The 17529-nt window shown below is 41.2% G+C and overlaps 2 protein-coding genes across 5 annotated transcripts in view; both read right to left on the bottom strand.

The window, feature by feature from the left end:
• Positions 1–4978, bottom strand: part of pamr1b (peptidase domain containing associated with muscle regeneration 1b) — a 51327-nt gene extending 46349 nt beyond the window's left edge. For 2 of the 3 annotated variants that reach the window (XM_043234507.1, XM_043234508.1), the window contains exons 1-2: positions 4765–4902; positions 547–656 (exon numbers count right to left, since the gene is read on the bottom strand). In XM_043234507.1, the coding sequence (XP_043090442.1) occupies positions 547–568 (22 nt within the window). In that variant the 5' untranslated portion in view covers positions 569–656; positions 4765–4902. Of the gene's footprint in view, positions 1–479; positions 657–4764 lie in introns of all 3 variants that reach the window. The other variant, XM_043234506.1, reaches the window with a different exon arrangement.
• A 3596-nt stretch (positions 4979–8574) lies between these two features.
• Positions 8575–17529, bottom strand: part of zgc:113516 (uncharacterized protein LOC541449 homolog) — a 46523-nt gene continuing 37568 nt past the window's right edge. For both annotated transcript variants that reach the window (XM_043234512.1, XM_043234511.1), the window contains 2 exons: positions 12919–12992; positions 8575–8917 (listed from right to left, as the gene is read on the bottom strand). In XM_043234512.1, coding sequence (XP_043090447.1) covers positions 8848–8917; positions 12919–12992 — 144 coding nt within the window. In that variant the 3' untranslated portion in view covers positions 8575–8847. The remainder of the gene's footprint in view (positions 8918–12918; positions 12993–17529) is intronic.

The raw sequence follows: 17529 nt of genomic DNA, 5'->3' as shown, positions 1-17529 counted from the left end.
TGATTATTTGAATGCCCTCACTTACTGGATCACTGGACTGAAAACTTTCCTGGAGTTTATTGGCTTAAAATGATCTGTTCCTGTTGCAGACATTATATAGTCATGCGTATGACAAAATCTTTCTTAGGGTCCAAATGTCAAAATCCACAATTTGGTTAATGGAATCTTTACCATATGTAACATATATGACATTCAGTTTTCTTTCAGATGTTCGATTGCTTTTAAGCTGTTGACACTGGCTTATAATAAAACGCTGGGTTAAATACAAAACAGCATTGAGTAAAATATGGACAAACCCAGCCACTGGGATTTAACCCAAGTTCTGGTTGAAAACAGATCAATTCCAGGGTTTGCCCATATTTTACCCAGCACTGGGCAAAATACGGATTGAGGATCAAATGGAAAAACCATGAAATGTTTATCACAAGAAGAGAAAAATTAATAAGAGTTGTAAATGTGTTTGTGTGTTATCTGCTCACCAGGATGGATGATGCAGGCATCGCATTCATTTACAGCATTACGACAGCATGGCACTGCATAACCTACCGAAGTTCCTTGAAGAGGACATTTACAGTGGATGACATCATATTCACAGCATCCCCTACACATCACACTCCACTCGGGCCCTGGACAGTAGTTGTACAGGAACCTGTAATCTAATAAATAAAACACAATAACATAAGCACATTCTTATACTCATATATATAATATGTTTTAAGATCGAGACATCACTACCACATGGCACAGCTGATTGGCTCTCTCCTGTATCAGTAGCCAATGAGCTCACTGCTTAATATTCAGATACATGACTCATGCTTGTTGTAGCAGTTTGCTGCATGCTTCAGAAACCCTCCGCCTTGAGTTGATTATTCAAAAATAACTCCTCCGGTGTCTGAGTGCAGTTATTGTTTGTAGTGGCATGTTTATAAGAATTAATTTACAATCGGTCTACAATAAAAACAATAGCATTAAAATGCAGTATGTTTCATGGTAATCCATCATGAACAAAGCAATATGCAACACATCAAAGATAGATGACACAGGACATGTAGACTAAAACAGAACCTAAATGAAATACATAAAATGTATAAATCAAATGAATAACCATGACAACCAACTAACTAAGGAAAGATGGCGCAAACAGACTTTCCCTTACCAAAAAGTAGTATATTTCAAGTTTATACTTTAGTATAGAAAAGTATACATTAAGTATAACAGTAGTAAACTTTGAGTACAATCAATGGAGAACATTTTTCATTTTTTTTATTACCATTATGTTGGTGAGTGTTTGATTTAGTTGGGCTCTAGACACTTGCCAGTGCAAGATGTTTTCAGTTAAAGCGGCTGAAGAACGCACTTTAGACTGAATAATTAGCTACTTTGCTACTAATAGCTGAATAATTAGCTACTTTCAAAAAAGACCAGAATTTAACATCAACGTAGAAATGATATTACCAACAAATGACCTTGTTCTCATCATAAGTAGAGAGTACTTAAAAACGTATATGACATAATCAAACCTGTTTATATTTGTGGGGGAAAATGAAATGAGTGCATGTTCTAATACTTTCTAAAATGGCACAAGAAGTAACTCAGAAGAGAATGTAATGCTATTTTTGTTTTCTTTGAGTAAAAAACTATATATACAGTGGGTACGGAAAGTTTTCAGACTCCCTTAAATTTTTCACTCTTTGTTATACTGCGGCAGTTTGCGAAATCATTTAAGTTTTTTTCCTCATTAATGTACCCAGCAACCCGTATTGAGAGAAAAACACAGAATTTTTGCAGATTTATTAAAAAAAGAAAAACTGAAATATCACATGGTCCTAAGTATTCAGAGCCTTTGCTCAGTATTTAGTAGAAGCACCGTTTTGATCTAATACAGCCAGTCTTTTTCGGAAAGATGCAACAAGTTTTTCACACCTGTATTTGGGGATCCTCTGCCATTCCTCTTTGCAGATCGTCTCCATTTCTTTCAGTTTGAATGGTAAACGTTGGTGGACATGGCCATTTTCATGTTTCTCCAGAGATGCTCAATTGGCTGGGCCATTCAAGAACAGTCACAGAGTTGTTGTGAAGCCATTCCTTCGTTATTTTAGCTGTGTGCTTAGGGTCATTGTCTTGTTGGAAGGTGAACCTTCGGCCCAGTCTAAGGTCCTGAGCACTCTGGAGAAGGTTTTCGTCCAGAACATCCCTGTACTTGGCAGCATTCATCTTTCCCTTGATTACAACCAGTCGTCCTGTCCCTGCAGCTGAAAAACACTCCCACAGCGTGATGCTGCCACCACCATGCTTCACTGTTGGGACTGTATTGGACAGGTGATGAGCAGTGCTTAGAATTAATAAAGTTCTTTCTTGGTTTAATTAGACCAGAGAATCTTATTTCTCACCATCTATCAGTCCTTCAGGTGTTTTTTTAGCAAACTCCATGCAGGTTTTCATGTGTCTTGCACTGAGGAGAGGCCCCCGACTGGTGGAGGGCTGCAGTGATGGTTGACTTTCTACAACTTTCTATAGACAGGTGGCTTTCATAATTAAGTCAGTATAATCAAACACAGCTGAACTCAAATGAAGGTATAGAACCATCTCAAAGATGATCAGAAGAAATAGACAGCACCTGAGTTAAATATGAGTATCACAGCAAAGGGTATGAATACTTAAGACCATGTGATATTTCAGTTTTTCTTTTTTAATAAATCTACAAAAATGTTAATCCTGCGTTTTTATGTCAATATGGGGTGCTGTGTGTACATTAATGAGGAAAAAAATACAAATACATAAAATACATAAAAAGGATTTTAGCAAGTGGCTGCAATATAACAAAGAGTGAAAAATTTAAGGGAGTCTGAATACTTTCCTTACACACTGAAATCAACTGGAATAAAAAAAAAAAAATCACACTTTTTAAGAACCCTGTGTTTATAATACATTATAAGGTGTTATAATGAAGCATAATGCATAAGATGTTGTAAGGTGCTGTGCAGATCTTAAACAACGTCAGGATATGATATGGTCCATTATAAATGAAGTTAATTTTAATATGGTGTTCATTAATATGGTGATCATACGGGCAATGCTGACTTTATAGAAAAAAAAAATCAACATTAAAGGACCTGCTGGTCTCACTAACACATCTTCAAGCAGCAACCAATTGTCTCAGGAGGTCTCCCATTTAGGTACTAACCAGACTCAACCCTTCTTAGCTTCAGCAAATAACTTGGTTGTGGTATCTTATACATGGCATACTGCAGATCTGAGAAATATTTAAGTGATACGTAGATCCTTTGACTTTCCTTGAAATTTTTGACATTCCTGCACATGCACAAACTAACTAGTCAGGATGACTACATAGTTCAACATTGTTCAACATAGTTATTACTGAGTTTTTTGTTGGGGCTGGTTCATGTATTTCAATTGGAGATCTGAACATAATAAAATAAACAGGGAATAGTCTTTAAAGGTAGCTTCCTGAGGTTCTTTGGCATTGAGAATATTCCAATCATTTCCAACTATAATGATTTATGTATTCCTCCAGCTGAATGGAATCATCACTCTACAACTACCCTCAAAAAAAAAGCTTGAAAAAGCTCAGAACAACAACATTTCAGTGGTTTTATATGACAAACTATAACATGCACAGGCAGACTAAAAATGCATAAATAGTCCATGCAGGATTAGTTTAGCCATGGTTGAGTACATTCAAAAATTCAATGAGGCCAATGACCTCATATTTATGCTATTTTGTAACTTGTTTGGAAAAAAATCATTACACCATATTCCTAGAAATAGTTTTGGTAAGCACCTTCCTAAATAATTATGCCTTTAATTGCACAGTTTAGTGAATAAACAAATCCTTTTAGCAGATCTTTTTTTTAATACAGCATTATTGAAGCATTGTTTGCTATCAATGTTAGCTGGCATGTAAATAAAAATTATTATAGTTTATTACAGTGGTTGGATATTCCACAGGTCAGAAAGATTTAGCGGCCATGGAATATGACACTTGGTTTCTTTTTTTCAGTACCCTCACTCTGAACAAGCTCTACATGCTTTAACCCACAAATAAAGGAAACCACAGCCCAATATGAATGCATTTACTCTCTAACTAGCCTCTGCTTGAGGGATGTTTTGTGCAACTCTGTAAACATACTTTTGAATGCCTGTACGTGAAGTAAGGCATAGCCTTTAATTGACTTAAATGTGGAGAAGAAGAGTCACCCCCAAGAGCCCAACCCCCAATCTAGTCTTTGCCAAAGGGTGGTGAGCAAGGGAATAAAGAGTCAATGATCTTACTCTTAATCTATGTTGTAAACAGTCTCAGCATGTATCTAATCTAGGGGTCTGTAAGATTAAAACAAGAAGATTCCTTGAATGGGAATTTATGAAGTTTACAGTTGTAGTTCACCTTGTGTTATTTACTCTGTGTTTTCAGTTTGATTAGATGTATAGACTTGATTCCACGTACGAAACAAAAAAATAAATTCCCCCTGATTCACTTCTAAGAATGAACCCCCTTTTCACATTTCACATTCCGTTAACAAAGTTGGGAGTGTTTTTGTTGTTGTTGTTGTTGTTGTTTTGAAGAAGAAGAACCTCACTAAAACATTGCAATTGTTTACTATAATATAAAGCAACAAAACAGTTCCTATACCTCAAGCATTAAAAAAGTAAAAAGAAAAAAGAAAAGACAGAGAGAAAGTGTGTAAAGGGACAGCTCAGTTGATGCTGACTCACAGACAACAAAAGCACATAAATCAGACCTACCATACGGCCAGGCTGTGCCCTGAGCCGACAAGAGGAAGATGATGAGTAGGGTAGTGAACTTTGAGAAGAGAATATGGCCTGGCCGCCGACTGAGCCTCTTCAGCTGAGCAGATAAACACATGCTGCAGTCTTAAGATCTGTTTACTCTCTGAGCTCAACTACTTTGACATCACCTCTCCTCTTTACTTCCCTCCCTCCTGACTCACATTTTCCCTCTCTCCCTCTCTCTCTCTCTTTGTCTCTCTCTCTCTCTCTCTCTCCCTCTCCCTCCCTGCATACTCCCCTCCGTCCCAAAGCTCTTGCATTCTTTACACATTCAGCACCCTCTCCCTCTCTCTTTAAATTTACTGTACTCAAAAGAGAAAATCTCTCTTCCTCCGTCTATTTCTCTTCCCTCCCTTGGTTTCAGATTTCAGACTCCAGCGTGCAAGAGCCTCTGCAATAAACAGCTCTGCTGTTAGAACACCCTCACTGTTTCAAAATAAAAGGGTCGTGTTAAAAAGAACTGAAATAACTGATCAAAAACATCTTTCTTTTCTATGATTAAATGGTCACAGATTTAGAAAGCCTGACCTCTGACCGGTAGCATAAAGTCTGTATGAGTTTGCAACTTATATTTGCCCGCTTATAAGTAAAAACTTATACAAAGTACTTTCTATGTAATAGCTCAGTGTCTTACATGACCGTAGAGAACTGTATGTTGTTTTAACTCAGTAAAGCATGTTCAAAAAACACATAAATTACTAACAGGCAAAAGTTATAGCCTTACTTTTCAATTTATAAAAGCAACTTTTATTTTGAAAGGACTGCTGAAGTGCATGTGCACACATAGTTTCCACTATTACTCTCTCTTTCTTTCTCTCTCACACACACACAATCTCAAGGACAACAAAATATGGTAGATGTCTGTTAACCTTTGTTGTATATAATAACATTCACTGTTTCACATTGTGTGTCACTGTTATAGCTGGTTAGGACAAACATGCTAAATGTTAAAAATTGTGATTCATTTTGCCAAACCAGTTCTTTTGGACAATTTGATTCAAGAACCTGTTAAAACAATAAATCAAATTAAAAAAGAAAACATATTCATCAGTTCCTCCAATGATATGCATTGCTTTACTAACAATTCAGTGTCTTGTTACATTAACGAAACCTTCAAGGAAATTTATTTGTGTGCATACAAATGGCGAATTATTGCCACATTCGTTTAGGTTAATGCGGTCACAGATTCATTCATGATGGATATGACAGATCAATATAGTAGCAAACATCTCGGATAAATTTCCTTAGTTTAGCACTAACAGCACATTAGAGACGTTATATACTAGCATATTTTCATCACGTTTTGCCTACTATTAAACAAACTTAGATACTTTGCTTTTGAGAAATGCTGGATTAAAAGCCTGAAGTGTTATGGCGTGCTCTTAAAGCAAAGTGTTTAGGAAACGTCTGTGAGATAATGGAAAACACAGACGCTCTGCAAACAAGGAAAAGTCCAGAGAACAGGAGATTTTCTGCATGCTTCCTGCAGAATACACGCATTCACATATGAAATAAACAGATGGTTCACCCAATAGAGTTTGTTGTGGTTCTCCATAGAAACGTATGGGTCATTGAAGTCATATTTTCGTTTTTTTTTTTTTTTTTTTTTTTATCATATTCCAGTTTTGGCTGAATGACTTCATCTGTGGTGTAGCCAATAAGCCCTGTGTGTGTGTAAAAAAACTGTCAATTTTGTGTATATTTTGCATGGATGGTGGAACAAACTAAAGGTAGGGGAGGGCTGTAATTTGTGAACCGATGAACCGATTTGTCTTAAAGAGGCCACCAGACAGAGGAAGTGCTTGTTAAACCAGCCTCAGGCAGTGTTCAAGTTCAGTGTCCAGTGGAAGGGAAATAAAGAAAGAAAGAAGGTTAGGTTAATGCTTCGCATCTACATTTTATAACTTAAAATGAAACAATATTATCTGTCTTTGAAAACAATTTTATATAACCTGGCACAAATTCTATATTTTTTTTTGGTGGAGAAAGTTCGTTAATTGAATTTATTTTTCGATCTAAACAAAACTTATAGATTGAATCCAAACAAAAAATAAGCACCCATTACGCATCTAATCAAATCAAGTAAACTTGTACTGCTTTCAATATTTTGCATGAACACAATGCTTGGAATTATAAGGCTCTATCTGCAAAACATTAAATGAAGCAGCAGATTTCAAGAAACACAAATATTTTGTTTAAAACATTAAAATGTCCGCGCATTGGTGTCCATGCCCTGCGAAATTTTGGCTGAAACGTACAAAAAATACCATTTTGGTTCCAGAGTGGCCGCTGCGCCGCTACTAACGCGCCGCCATCTTGGAATCTTTTTCCAGGACTTTATTTCTCAAAAAGCAGGACAGGGAAAACGTCTATGGCAAAGATAACATGCTGACGTTTACTGTTGTAATTAAGACCCCATTCTAATACAATTAAAGCCATTCAAACCAGTAAACTTTTGCTGAGGATTATTTGTTTTATTTATGCACTAATTATAGTCGCAAATGGCGTTGTGATTATATTTTAAACAGTGCCACTTTGTGGAGTAAAGTTGAATTGCACTCATCGGTTCCGCAAACACAATATTATTCTTCAATGTTTAATCCTTCCTGCCGTTACAGAGCAGTCCGGTAACAAAGACAGTCCTATTACATCTGCTTGTACTTGTATGTACTTGTATGATTTGGCCTGTCAAAGTTTAAATCCTGTCTGATAAGTGTACCCTTGTACATCTTGTGTGTAGGTGGTCAGTTTATAATAATTATACTACTACTACTACTAATAATAATAATAAAACATTTGCAGAGTTAACCCTTTGGAGATAACCCTCTATTTCAGTGGTTTTTACCCTTGTTCCTGTAGTATCTACAACATGGGAAAAGCTGCAACACACTATAGTGAAGAATTCCCATTTTCTAAATAAAGGAGCAAGTCAATAATGAAATAAAATTTTTGAGACTAGAATATTTTATTTTATGTCCTCTGTAGTGTACACTAGAAGTCAGTTTTTCTGAAAATTAAAATGGCATGAATAGACAGAAAGCAGAAAGAATAAAAAAAGCAATGTTTTATAATCACCACTTTTTATGTGAAACTTTAAGGCTGATTCTCATGTTATATATATATATATATATATATATATATATATATATATATATATATATATATATATATATATATATATATATATATATATATATATATTTCATATACTGTTTTGTTTTATATTTTAGTCTGTAAACATTCACCTAAACTTGTTTTTCCATTAAACACAGTTTACAATATTTACTCAAAAAAGATGGAACAGTGTTCTGCTTGTACTGTCCTTGATGTTTTACCTGGTGTTTGTTATTGTTGTTTTATTTGTGAAGTCATTTTTATTATTGTACAGCACTTTCTTTAACACTCTGTTGTTTTAATAGTGCTTTATAAATGAAACGAAACAATCATATTTCCATAAGGATGTACATCTTTTCTCAAAATTAATTTTAGCCATCTTTAAAGACCTGGGGGAAGGTGTGGTCATGGTGAAACTTCCAAACATTTGGTATTTCTGTAAAGCCCTGAAACTGTCACATGTGAGGTCTCAGAGAACTCCAAAAATTTCATAGCCGGGTCTCATAGCACTATTAACGTTACAGATCGTTTCAAAGCACTTAACAGTATCAAATTGGAGAATAGAGTGTCAGTAATGTATAATGATGAGATTAAACACTCAGGTTTCAGTTACTGTTAGGTTAATTCCAGGAACAGGACTAAGAAACCACATTTCTACTTGGATTAGAACTTTATTTCATATTTATATTTTTATGTCTACACATACATGTATATGTATTTAATCAATTATAAACATCTCAGCCTATAGGTCTTGATCACTATACCTAGAATTCCAAATGTGCCTTTTTGTAAAGAAGGGGTTGTAACAGGACCTGTAACTTTCAATCCTACAGTATGATGATAAAACTAAATATAGAAATAATGCGTGTGATCTTAGGACAGATGGGCTCTTTCAGAACCTCTTGAACTAGGCTTGTAGAAGAATCAAGGAAGCTTCATTCCGAAGAACTCTTGCTTCTTTTCAAAGTAGTAGTTGAATCGAGCCATGGCATACCTTAGAAAGATCAAAAGAGAAAAAACAATGTATATATCAGTGCTAGAATCCCTTTTAACAGCAACAGTCAGCAAAAAGTACAAATAAAGCTACTAACAACTTTACTAGAGAGAAATCTTGAAATATGTCTATTATCTTGAAATATGTTTGACTTTAGTTACGCTTAACACATTTGTAGCAACATGGGAAACGAAATACACTTAAAGCATGAGCCAACAAAACCCACAGAAATAAAGTACAGCATAAAAACATAAAAAGACAGAGAAAATAAACAAAACTCAAATTTTATTATACAGACAAGGGATGTTCAGCAGGTTCAGGATGGCAGAGGTCATATCAGTTCAGGAATTTTCAATCTAAGACAGGCCTGGCATGCAGAAAACATGCATAACACCATTGCACCCACAAAGCGATGTCCATGGTATAAGATTTAACAGGCCATTGGCCCAGCACATAGATAGATTTCTTAACAAATGGCAATCAGTGGGACCGGAACAGTCACTCTGCACACCTCTGCTTTGCTTATGTTGTGAAGTGAGCCTGGAAACCCTCAGAAACACCAGCTCTTCCAGCCAGACCAGATTATGCAAAGCAGTTATAGAATTTAATGGAAACAGCCCTGCACAGAAATAAGGTAACCTGACCATTTTTTTTTATCAAAAGAGGTCCAAACCCTGTTTTCACAAAACAACATGGACACTGATCCCATGGTGGAGTCAAAAACTCCAGTTGTTCAGGAGCCCCTTTAACCAAACACACCACAGCCAGCCACTTCTCATGGACTTTCCCCTGTGTCTAATGTCCCTGGGATGTGCTGGACTGTGGTGACCTGTAGAAGCAGCAACGTTAAACTAGCAACACTGTTTGTTCATCATTTATTAGTTTGTATAAGACTGCATGAGAAAGTTAAAGACACTAGAGGGCTTTGGTGTACAGGAGCCTGATTTATAAAGCATGCACACGCTCAGATTGTAGAATGTTCTTACGCATAAATCCACACCGACGCTCTTTAAATCTGTATGCACTGATTTAGATGATCTCACAGAGACTGTAATTATATTGCATTTTGTGAATATCTGGAAGAAAAGGTAGAAGTCATGTTAGTGATGAGCAGTACAGCAGTAAGAAAGAAGAGTGCAAAGAAGACGGCTCGAAGTTCGCACCAGCGATAGGTAAATAGAGAGTAAAAGAAATAAAGCCCAATTTTCACAATTAATTTGTTCGTAAATGGACAGCAGTTTGCGAGTATCAAGGTGAGCTGACCGAGCTCGTGCTGCTGCTGTGGACTTTATCACGAGAGGGAGAATTGTGTTGAAACCAAGCTGTGATACAAGAAGGGCATGTTTGCTGAGGGAGTGTTTGAAAAGAGCTTTAGTCTGAAGAATACACAGACAGCATTTTTGCTGTTCTTAAACAAAGCTGACTTCTAAACGAGTGACTTTTTTTTCATCGGAAAGTTCTTCAGCTGCTGTTTTTGACACATTTCTGCCGCTGTGTGGATTGCTGTATTCTCAAACCTCTGGCCATTGGTTATACCTAGAATATAAAAATCAACTGCGGGTGGTATATCCTTTTACTATTTAGCACCCAAACTCTGGAACAATCTCCAAACACTGTTCGGGAGGCAGACACACTCTGCCAGTTTAAAACTAGATTTAAAACACATCTATTTAACCTAGCTTACACATAACACACTAATACACTTCTATTATTCAAATGTGTTAAAGGATTGTTAGGCTGCATAATTTAGTTCCGATGGAACCAGGAACACTCTTGTTACATTGTAAAAAGAATTGCATATATGCTAATATTAGTCATGACAGAAGTCATGATGGCACCGCGAATGACAGCCACAGTGCTTTGCTCTCAAGTGCTTGTATTGTTTTTGTTCATTTTTAAATATTTTTGTTTTTCAAACACATTTTACAGGGATGAACTGCTGAACATTTGTCAGATCACTCCACAAAATCTTTTACTGGTTTTTAATTATTCAGACATTTTGCTGAATGTTATAGTTAATTTTAGCTTTACAAAAACTTTCTTATCTGATCACAGAGACTGAGCAACAACACCCAGATTCTGTTTTGATCATTTAATAAAGCTAATCTCTCACTCAAACAGCCAAAATTCAGACAGCATGTTACTTGTCCAACCAGAGACAGTAATATACTGGATCACTGTTACACAGTAATAAAGGATGCATATCACTCTATCCAATAAGCTGACTTTCTTATCACTGTTTGGTTCATCTCATACCGACCTACAGGCAGAAGCTGAAATCAACTAAACCTGTACTTAGGACTGTTTACAAAAGGACTAATGAAGCAGAGTGCTTTACAAACCTGCTTCTCTCTCACTGATTGGACTGTTTTAAAGCTGCTGCCACAGATCTGGATGAGCTGTAACATCATATATCAGTTTCTGTGAGGACATGTGCATTCCTACCAGGACTTATTTAACTTATAATAACGGCAAACCATGGTTCACTGCTAAACTTCAGCTCCGTCAAGCCAAAGAAAATGCTCACAGGAATGGGGTAAGAGTCTATAAACGGACCAACTACAAACTGGAAAAGGAGATCAGGAGATCTGAAAAGCTTCACACTCAGTTCTCCTCTAGTGACATAGCTTCTGTGTGGAAAGGTCTGAAAGACATCACCAACTACAAGACACCATTCCCCAGCACTGTGGAGAATCAACAACTGGCAGACAACCTGAACAAGTTTTTCTGCAGGTTTGAAAAGACACCGTTCTCACCTCCTGCAGTCCCCCTCAACAATACCACAGTCATTGGCCTCATTCAAGATGGTGATGAGTCTGCTTACAGACAGAAGGTTAAAGAACTAGCTGACTGGTGCAGTCTAAACAACTTGGAGCTCAACACACTAACAACAGTGGAGATGATAGTGGACTTCAGGGGGAACCCCCCCTGCATTCCCCCCACTCACCATTATGGACAGCACTGTAACAGTGGAGTCATTTAGGTTCCTGGGAACCATCATCTCCCAGGACCTGAAGTGGGACACTCACGTTGACTCCATTGTGAAAAAGGCCCAGCAGAGATTGTACTTCCTTTGTCAGCTGAGGAAGTTCAACCTGCCACCGGAAATGCTAAAACAGTTCTACTCTTCTATCATTGAATCCATCCTCTGCACTTCTATAACTGTCTGGTGCAGCTCAGCTACCAATTCTGACCTCAGAAGACTACAGAGGGTAGTCAGGACTGCTGAGAGAATAATTGGTACAACATATTATTCTTTTCATTATCTGTGTCTTGTCTTGTCATCCTGTTGCACTGTGGAGCTTCTGTCACTAAAACAAATTCCTTGTATGTGTAAACATACCTGGCAATAAAGTTGATTCTAAATCTGATTCTAATTTCTTTCTTATTCTGTTTTTCAGTCCCTATCCAGATCTGATGGTGGATCAGCACCAAGAGATGACCATGATCAGAGACCAGAACACCTAAATGAGCCCTGTGGACGGATCACTGAAACCAGTCGCGCACACACACACACACACACACACACAAAAACAAAAAAGTCCTTTGCACAATCTGACATAGTTGTGCTTAAAATTGAACTGGAAATTAAGTGCCGGGCGTCCAGCCGAAGTAAAACTCTCCGCCAACTGCCCAACTGCGCCTGGTTTCTCTATTCTGTCTTGGATAAGGATTTGTTTCCTTGCTGCTGTCGGCTCTGGCTTACTTAGTTGGCGACACTGAATTTTTAGCAATTATCTTTGATTTGATTACAGAGACTGTATCTGCATTTAATGAAAAATGAAAATTTAATGATTTTTTAGTCCTGTATTAATAGCCATATTAATAGCCTGTGTGAAGATGTGACCACATTCCAGATAATGACCTTATACATGAAACACTGTGCCTGGCATTTGTTTCATATTGATTATGGTACACAGAGGATAGAGCAGAGACCAGGGTACCTATGAGCAAAAAGATCACTTGGAATTGTTTTTTATTTAAAAAGTAAGGTAACTAACCTCTGGAAGTCAAAGTCAATGGTGGAATGTTTTGCCTGCAGGAGAGCCCATAGACACCAGAAAAAATGAGCCACCTAGAGGTAAAGAAAAATTATATTTTACAAACTTTACAAACATGGCAACACCTTATTATCTAGCCCACAAACATTTACCGGACACAGCATTACAATCCTTTATAAAGCACACTACTAAAGCTTTCAAGTATCCACTCTTTCCCCTTTGGTTATCTGGGATCAAGTCCTGGTAGTAACTAATTTAAAAGGCATCCCATACATGCCAATAGCCATATAAACCTGCAGCCGAAGAATGCTTACCCACTGAAGGGAAGCAGGGATGAGCCTTTTCAGTACCTTCATGGGAGACATTCTGACAAAACTTGCTGCTGGTTGCAACTGCAGGTTGCTGCTGGAAGAGGCGTTAGAGAGACCAGCAGGGTCTTACCCTGTGGCCTGTGAGGGTCCTAAAGCCCCAGTATAGAGACAGGGACACTATACTATAAAAAAAATCATGGCCTCCTAACAATCCTCATATCTGCTGATTGGCTCCATCACTCTGTGTGCTGGGCAATGCATCCTCACTGCTGGATGCTATCTCTGCCATCTCATTATCCAGAAGCCGGTTGAGGAGACCCCCCACAATGTTCAACTCTATATAAATGTAAAAAAATATTATTATTATTATTATTATTCTCTCACCAACTTTTTCCTCTTGCTCTTTCAGGGGGATGCCAAGGGGTTCCAAGGCAAACCAAGAGAGAGAATCCTGGGTCTATGCCAGAACACCTATACCAGAAGGAGGCATCCTGACCAAATGCCTGATCCACCTTAATCTCTTTTCACCATGGTGGAACAGTGGCTCTGTGTCACAGAACAGCCAGGCTCAACCATCACTCAGTCACAACAATCACTGTCCCATGATTACTGAGTACATACACCTGTCACACATCCAATCACAGGCAGTAAAAAAACACACATCTCAATCACCACTTTTTTTTTTACATTTAAAGTGGACTTTCTCAGTTCAGCATATTGTTATACTGATCTGTTTGGTGCTCTCTAGTTCTCACCAGTCTCCCATCATACTGAGGTGTGTGTTTTCTGAGGAATTTCTCCAAAGACTGTGATACATACCTGTTTGAGCTCCATACTCAAAACTGTGCAATAAACTGTTATTCATTCAAAATCACTTTCTCAAAGCAGCCCGCAGCTTGAATGAGAAATCATTGTCAATAACGTAACAGCAAGGTTTGGAACCCAAACGTCTCGGTTACGCATGTAACCCTCGTTCCCTGAAGAAGGGAACGGAGACGTCACGTCGGATGACGACGAATTGGGATCTCGCTTCGAGAGACCAATCTACTTCGAGTGTATCTAAACGAGCCAATTGAAGATTGGCATGCGCTAATCGCATCCAGCTGCCGCTGATCACAGCGCGGGTATAAATAAGCAGCGGGTGCAGCGCATATTCAGGTTTTCGCTGAGGAGCCGAGCTAGTGACCCGGCCCCTTCAGCAGAGGTGCAGCACCGTGGCGACGGGACGTGACGTCTCCGTTCCCTTCTTCAGGGAACGAGGGTTACATACGTAACCGAGACGTTCCCTTTCAGTCGGTCACTCCGAGTCACGTCGGATGACCGACGAATTGGGATCCCTACCAAAACGCCATGGACGCTGCCTCTTCCAGTGTCCTGTGGGAGCCCACAAGCCCCCTCAGTCTATCGGCGTAGGCCGGGGCTCGACCACAAGAAGCCAGCTACTTTTATAAACACTACCCATTCGTAAGACTGGAACACTGGGAAATGTCCCACGTTCTAGTGAACAGGGTCGTGCGGAAGTCCAGCCTTCCCGTAGGAGGTCTCGGAACGAATACGCATATGGACAGTATTTCAGTTTGCATATGGAAAATTGGAGGTGATTGAACCCTCTTAGATGGGCAGAAGGTCTGCCGGGAAACACGGGCTCTAAGGCTATGCCGTGGAAATACACACATAAAGTCCTCTTGGGGTACTTTACATGGCTCCCAGCCCTCACCGGTTCTCACGGATTCATCGAGAGGGCCTGGCGCCAGATGCTCCGCAACATCTGGCTGCCGAGGGGAATGGAGGAGCTCGACAGGGTCTACTGTATGGACGCTCTGGAGCGGTTAACAAGCCGACCCGAAACCGGGCCTCTCAGTGCTTCTACCCGTTTGAGGTGAGAACACAGGAGAATACCGGTTCCACACGTAGGCTATAGAATCTAGCGATCGTGTTGGGGGTCGCCCAGCCCGCAGCTCTACAATCTGTCAGCGAGGTGCCACGAGCCACTGCCCAGGACGATACAACACTTGCTGAGTGTGCCCGCAACCTGGGGGCCTTGGGGGGGTAGGCTAGGGTAATGGCGTCCACTATTCAGTGAGCCATCCTCTGCTTGGAGACGGCACTCCCCTTCTGCCGGCCTCTGTGACAAACGAGAGCTGGACTGAGGTCCTGAAGCTTTGTGTCCGATCAACGTAGCATCTTAGTGCTCGGACGGGACAAGCAACGTCAGGGCTGGGTCTGCCTCCTCCAGGGGCAGCACTTGAAGGTTCACCACCTGGTCTCCTAAAGGGGTAGTGGGAACCTTGGACACGTAGCCGGGCCGTGGCATCAGTGTTACCTGGGAATCCGCGAGCCCAACTGTAGGCACGAATCGTCGACCGAAAAAGCCTGCAGGTCCCCTACTCTCTTGATGGAGGCCAATGCGAGCAGGAGCAATGTCTTCATAGATAAAAAGAACTTTAGCCCAACTGCTGGCAAAGGTTCAAACGGAGCCTACTGCAGTGCTGTCAGCACTACAGACAGGTCCCAAGAGAGTACTGTTGGGAGCCGTGGAGGATTCAACCTCCTGGCTTCCCTCAGGAACCTGATAATCAGGCCATGCTTAGCCACAGACCTCCTATCTATGGGGTCATGATTTGCAGTGATTGCTGCCACGTAGACTTTAAGGGTGGAGGGAGACAGCCTTCGCTCCAACCCTTGCTGCAAGAAGATAAGTACGACTGATAGGGCAATTCCGGGGGTCTTCACCCTGAGAAGAACACCACTCGACGAACAGGCTCTACTTCAAGGCATAGGCCTGTCTCGTGGACGGTGCTCTAGCCGAAGAAATGAGTGTCAACTACCCCTTGAGGTAGGTCACCTAGAGCCTCTGCATCCCATCCAGGGACCAGACATGGAGTTTCCAGAGGTCTGGACGCGGGTGCCAAGGGGTGCCCCGTCTCTGAGTCAGAAGATCCTTCCTCGGAGGGATCGGCCAAGGAGGGGCTGTCGCGAGGAGCACAAGTTCTGGGAACCAAGTCTTCACCAGTAGGGTGCTACTAGCAAGACCTGCTCCTTGCCTCCCTGACCTTGCACAGTGTCTGTGCAAGAAGGCTCACTGGGGAAATACATACTTGCAAAGGCCCCGCAGCCAGCTGTGTGCCAGTGGGCAATGGGAAGTCTCTGGAGAGGCAAACAGGTCTACCTGAGTGGCTCGGAAGAGTTCCCAAATCAGCTGAACCGCCCGGGGATGGAGTCTCCATTCTCCGGGTAGTGCAGCTCGCGACAGCTCATCGGCTGCCTGGTTGCACACTCCTGGAATGTGAATGGCGTGAAGCGACCTCAGAACTTCCGACTCCATAGGAGGAGGAGGTGGTGGGCTAGTTGTGACATACGACGGGAGCGTAGACCACCTTGTTGGTTGATGTACGCAACGGTCAGTATGTTGTCTGTGCGGACTAGTACATGCTGGCCTCGAAGGCAGTTCTTGAGACTGCCTAGGGCGAGATGTACTGCCAGCAACTTTAGGCAGTTGATGTGCCATTGCAGTTGAGGGCCCGTCCAAACCCTTGACACTGCATGCCCATTGTACGTGGCCCCCCAGCCGGTGGTGGAGGCATCTGTGAAACACAGAATACCTGGAGACCTGCTCCAGGGGCACTCCGGCCCGAAGGAACGAGAGGTCTGACCACGGGGTGAAGGTTTGGCGGCAGGCCGGTGTTATTTGAACCCGGTGAGTGCCACTTTGCCACGCCCACCTCGGGACTCGATCGTGTAGCCAATGTTGAAGCGGTCTCATATGGAGTAGTCCCAGCGGTGTCACTGCGGCCGCGGCTGCCATATGCCCCAGGAGCCTCTGAAAATATTTCAGTGGGACCGCCGTCCTGCTCTTGGTTCGCACAACTGAGCCCGGGACTGAGCTAGAATATATAGCGGATCCCACTGAACTTGGGGAGACGCCGGGCGAACTGAATCATATAGCCGAGTCGAAGGGTTCGCAGAAGCCACCGGGATAGCCTGGGAAGATTCAACCAGGCATCCAGAGACCAAACTAGCGGCTCGAGCGGAACCACCGACGTGCAGGCGATGGGGCAGCGAGGGGGAGTGCAGGGACCCGGCTCAGGCGTCTCGTGGCCGGTCCGAAGCGGGGTCTGAGTGTGTGCAACTCTTACCTGCATCCCCGCAGAAGTGAGGCGGGTAGGCCGTTGGTTCGTCCTCCCAGTCTTCCCACTGCTGCATTAGCCCAAGAAGTGCGCGAGTGTGGTGCGGAACTGGCCCGCTCAACTCCTCGCTCTCCCTGGGGACCCAGAGACAGAGGAAACTGCCCTTGTCAAGG

This window comes from Puntigrus tetrazona, unplaced genomic scaffold (genome assembly GCF_018831695.1).
Source record: "Puntigrus tetrazona isolate hp1 unplaced genomic scaffold, ASM1883169v1 S000001140, whole genome shotgun sequence".
Lineage (NCBI taxonomy): Eukaryota > Metazoa > Chordata > Actinopteri > Cypriniformes > Cyprinidae > Puntigrus > Puntigrus tetrazona.
Note: the sequence above shows the minus strand (reverse complement) of the source record. Positions and strands in the feature narration are given on the sequence as shown.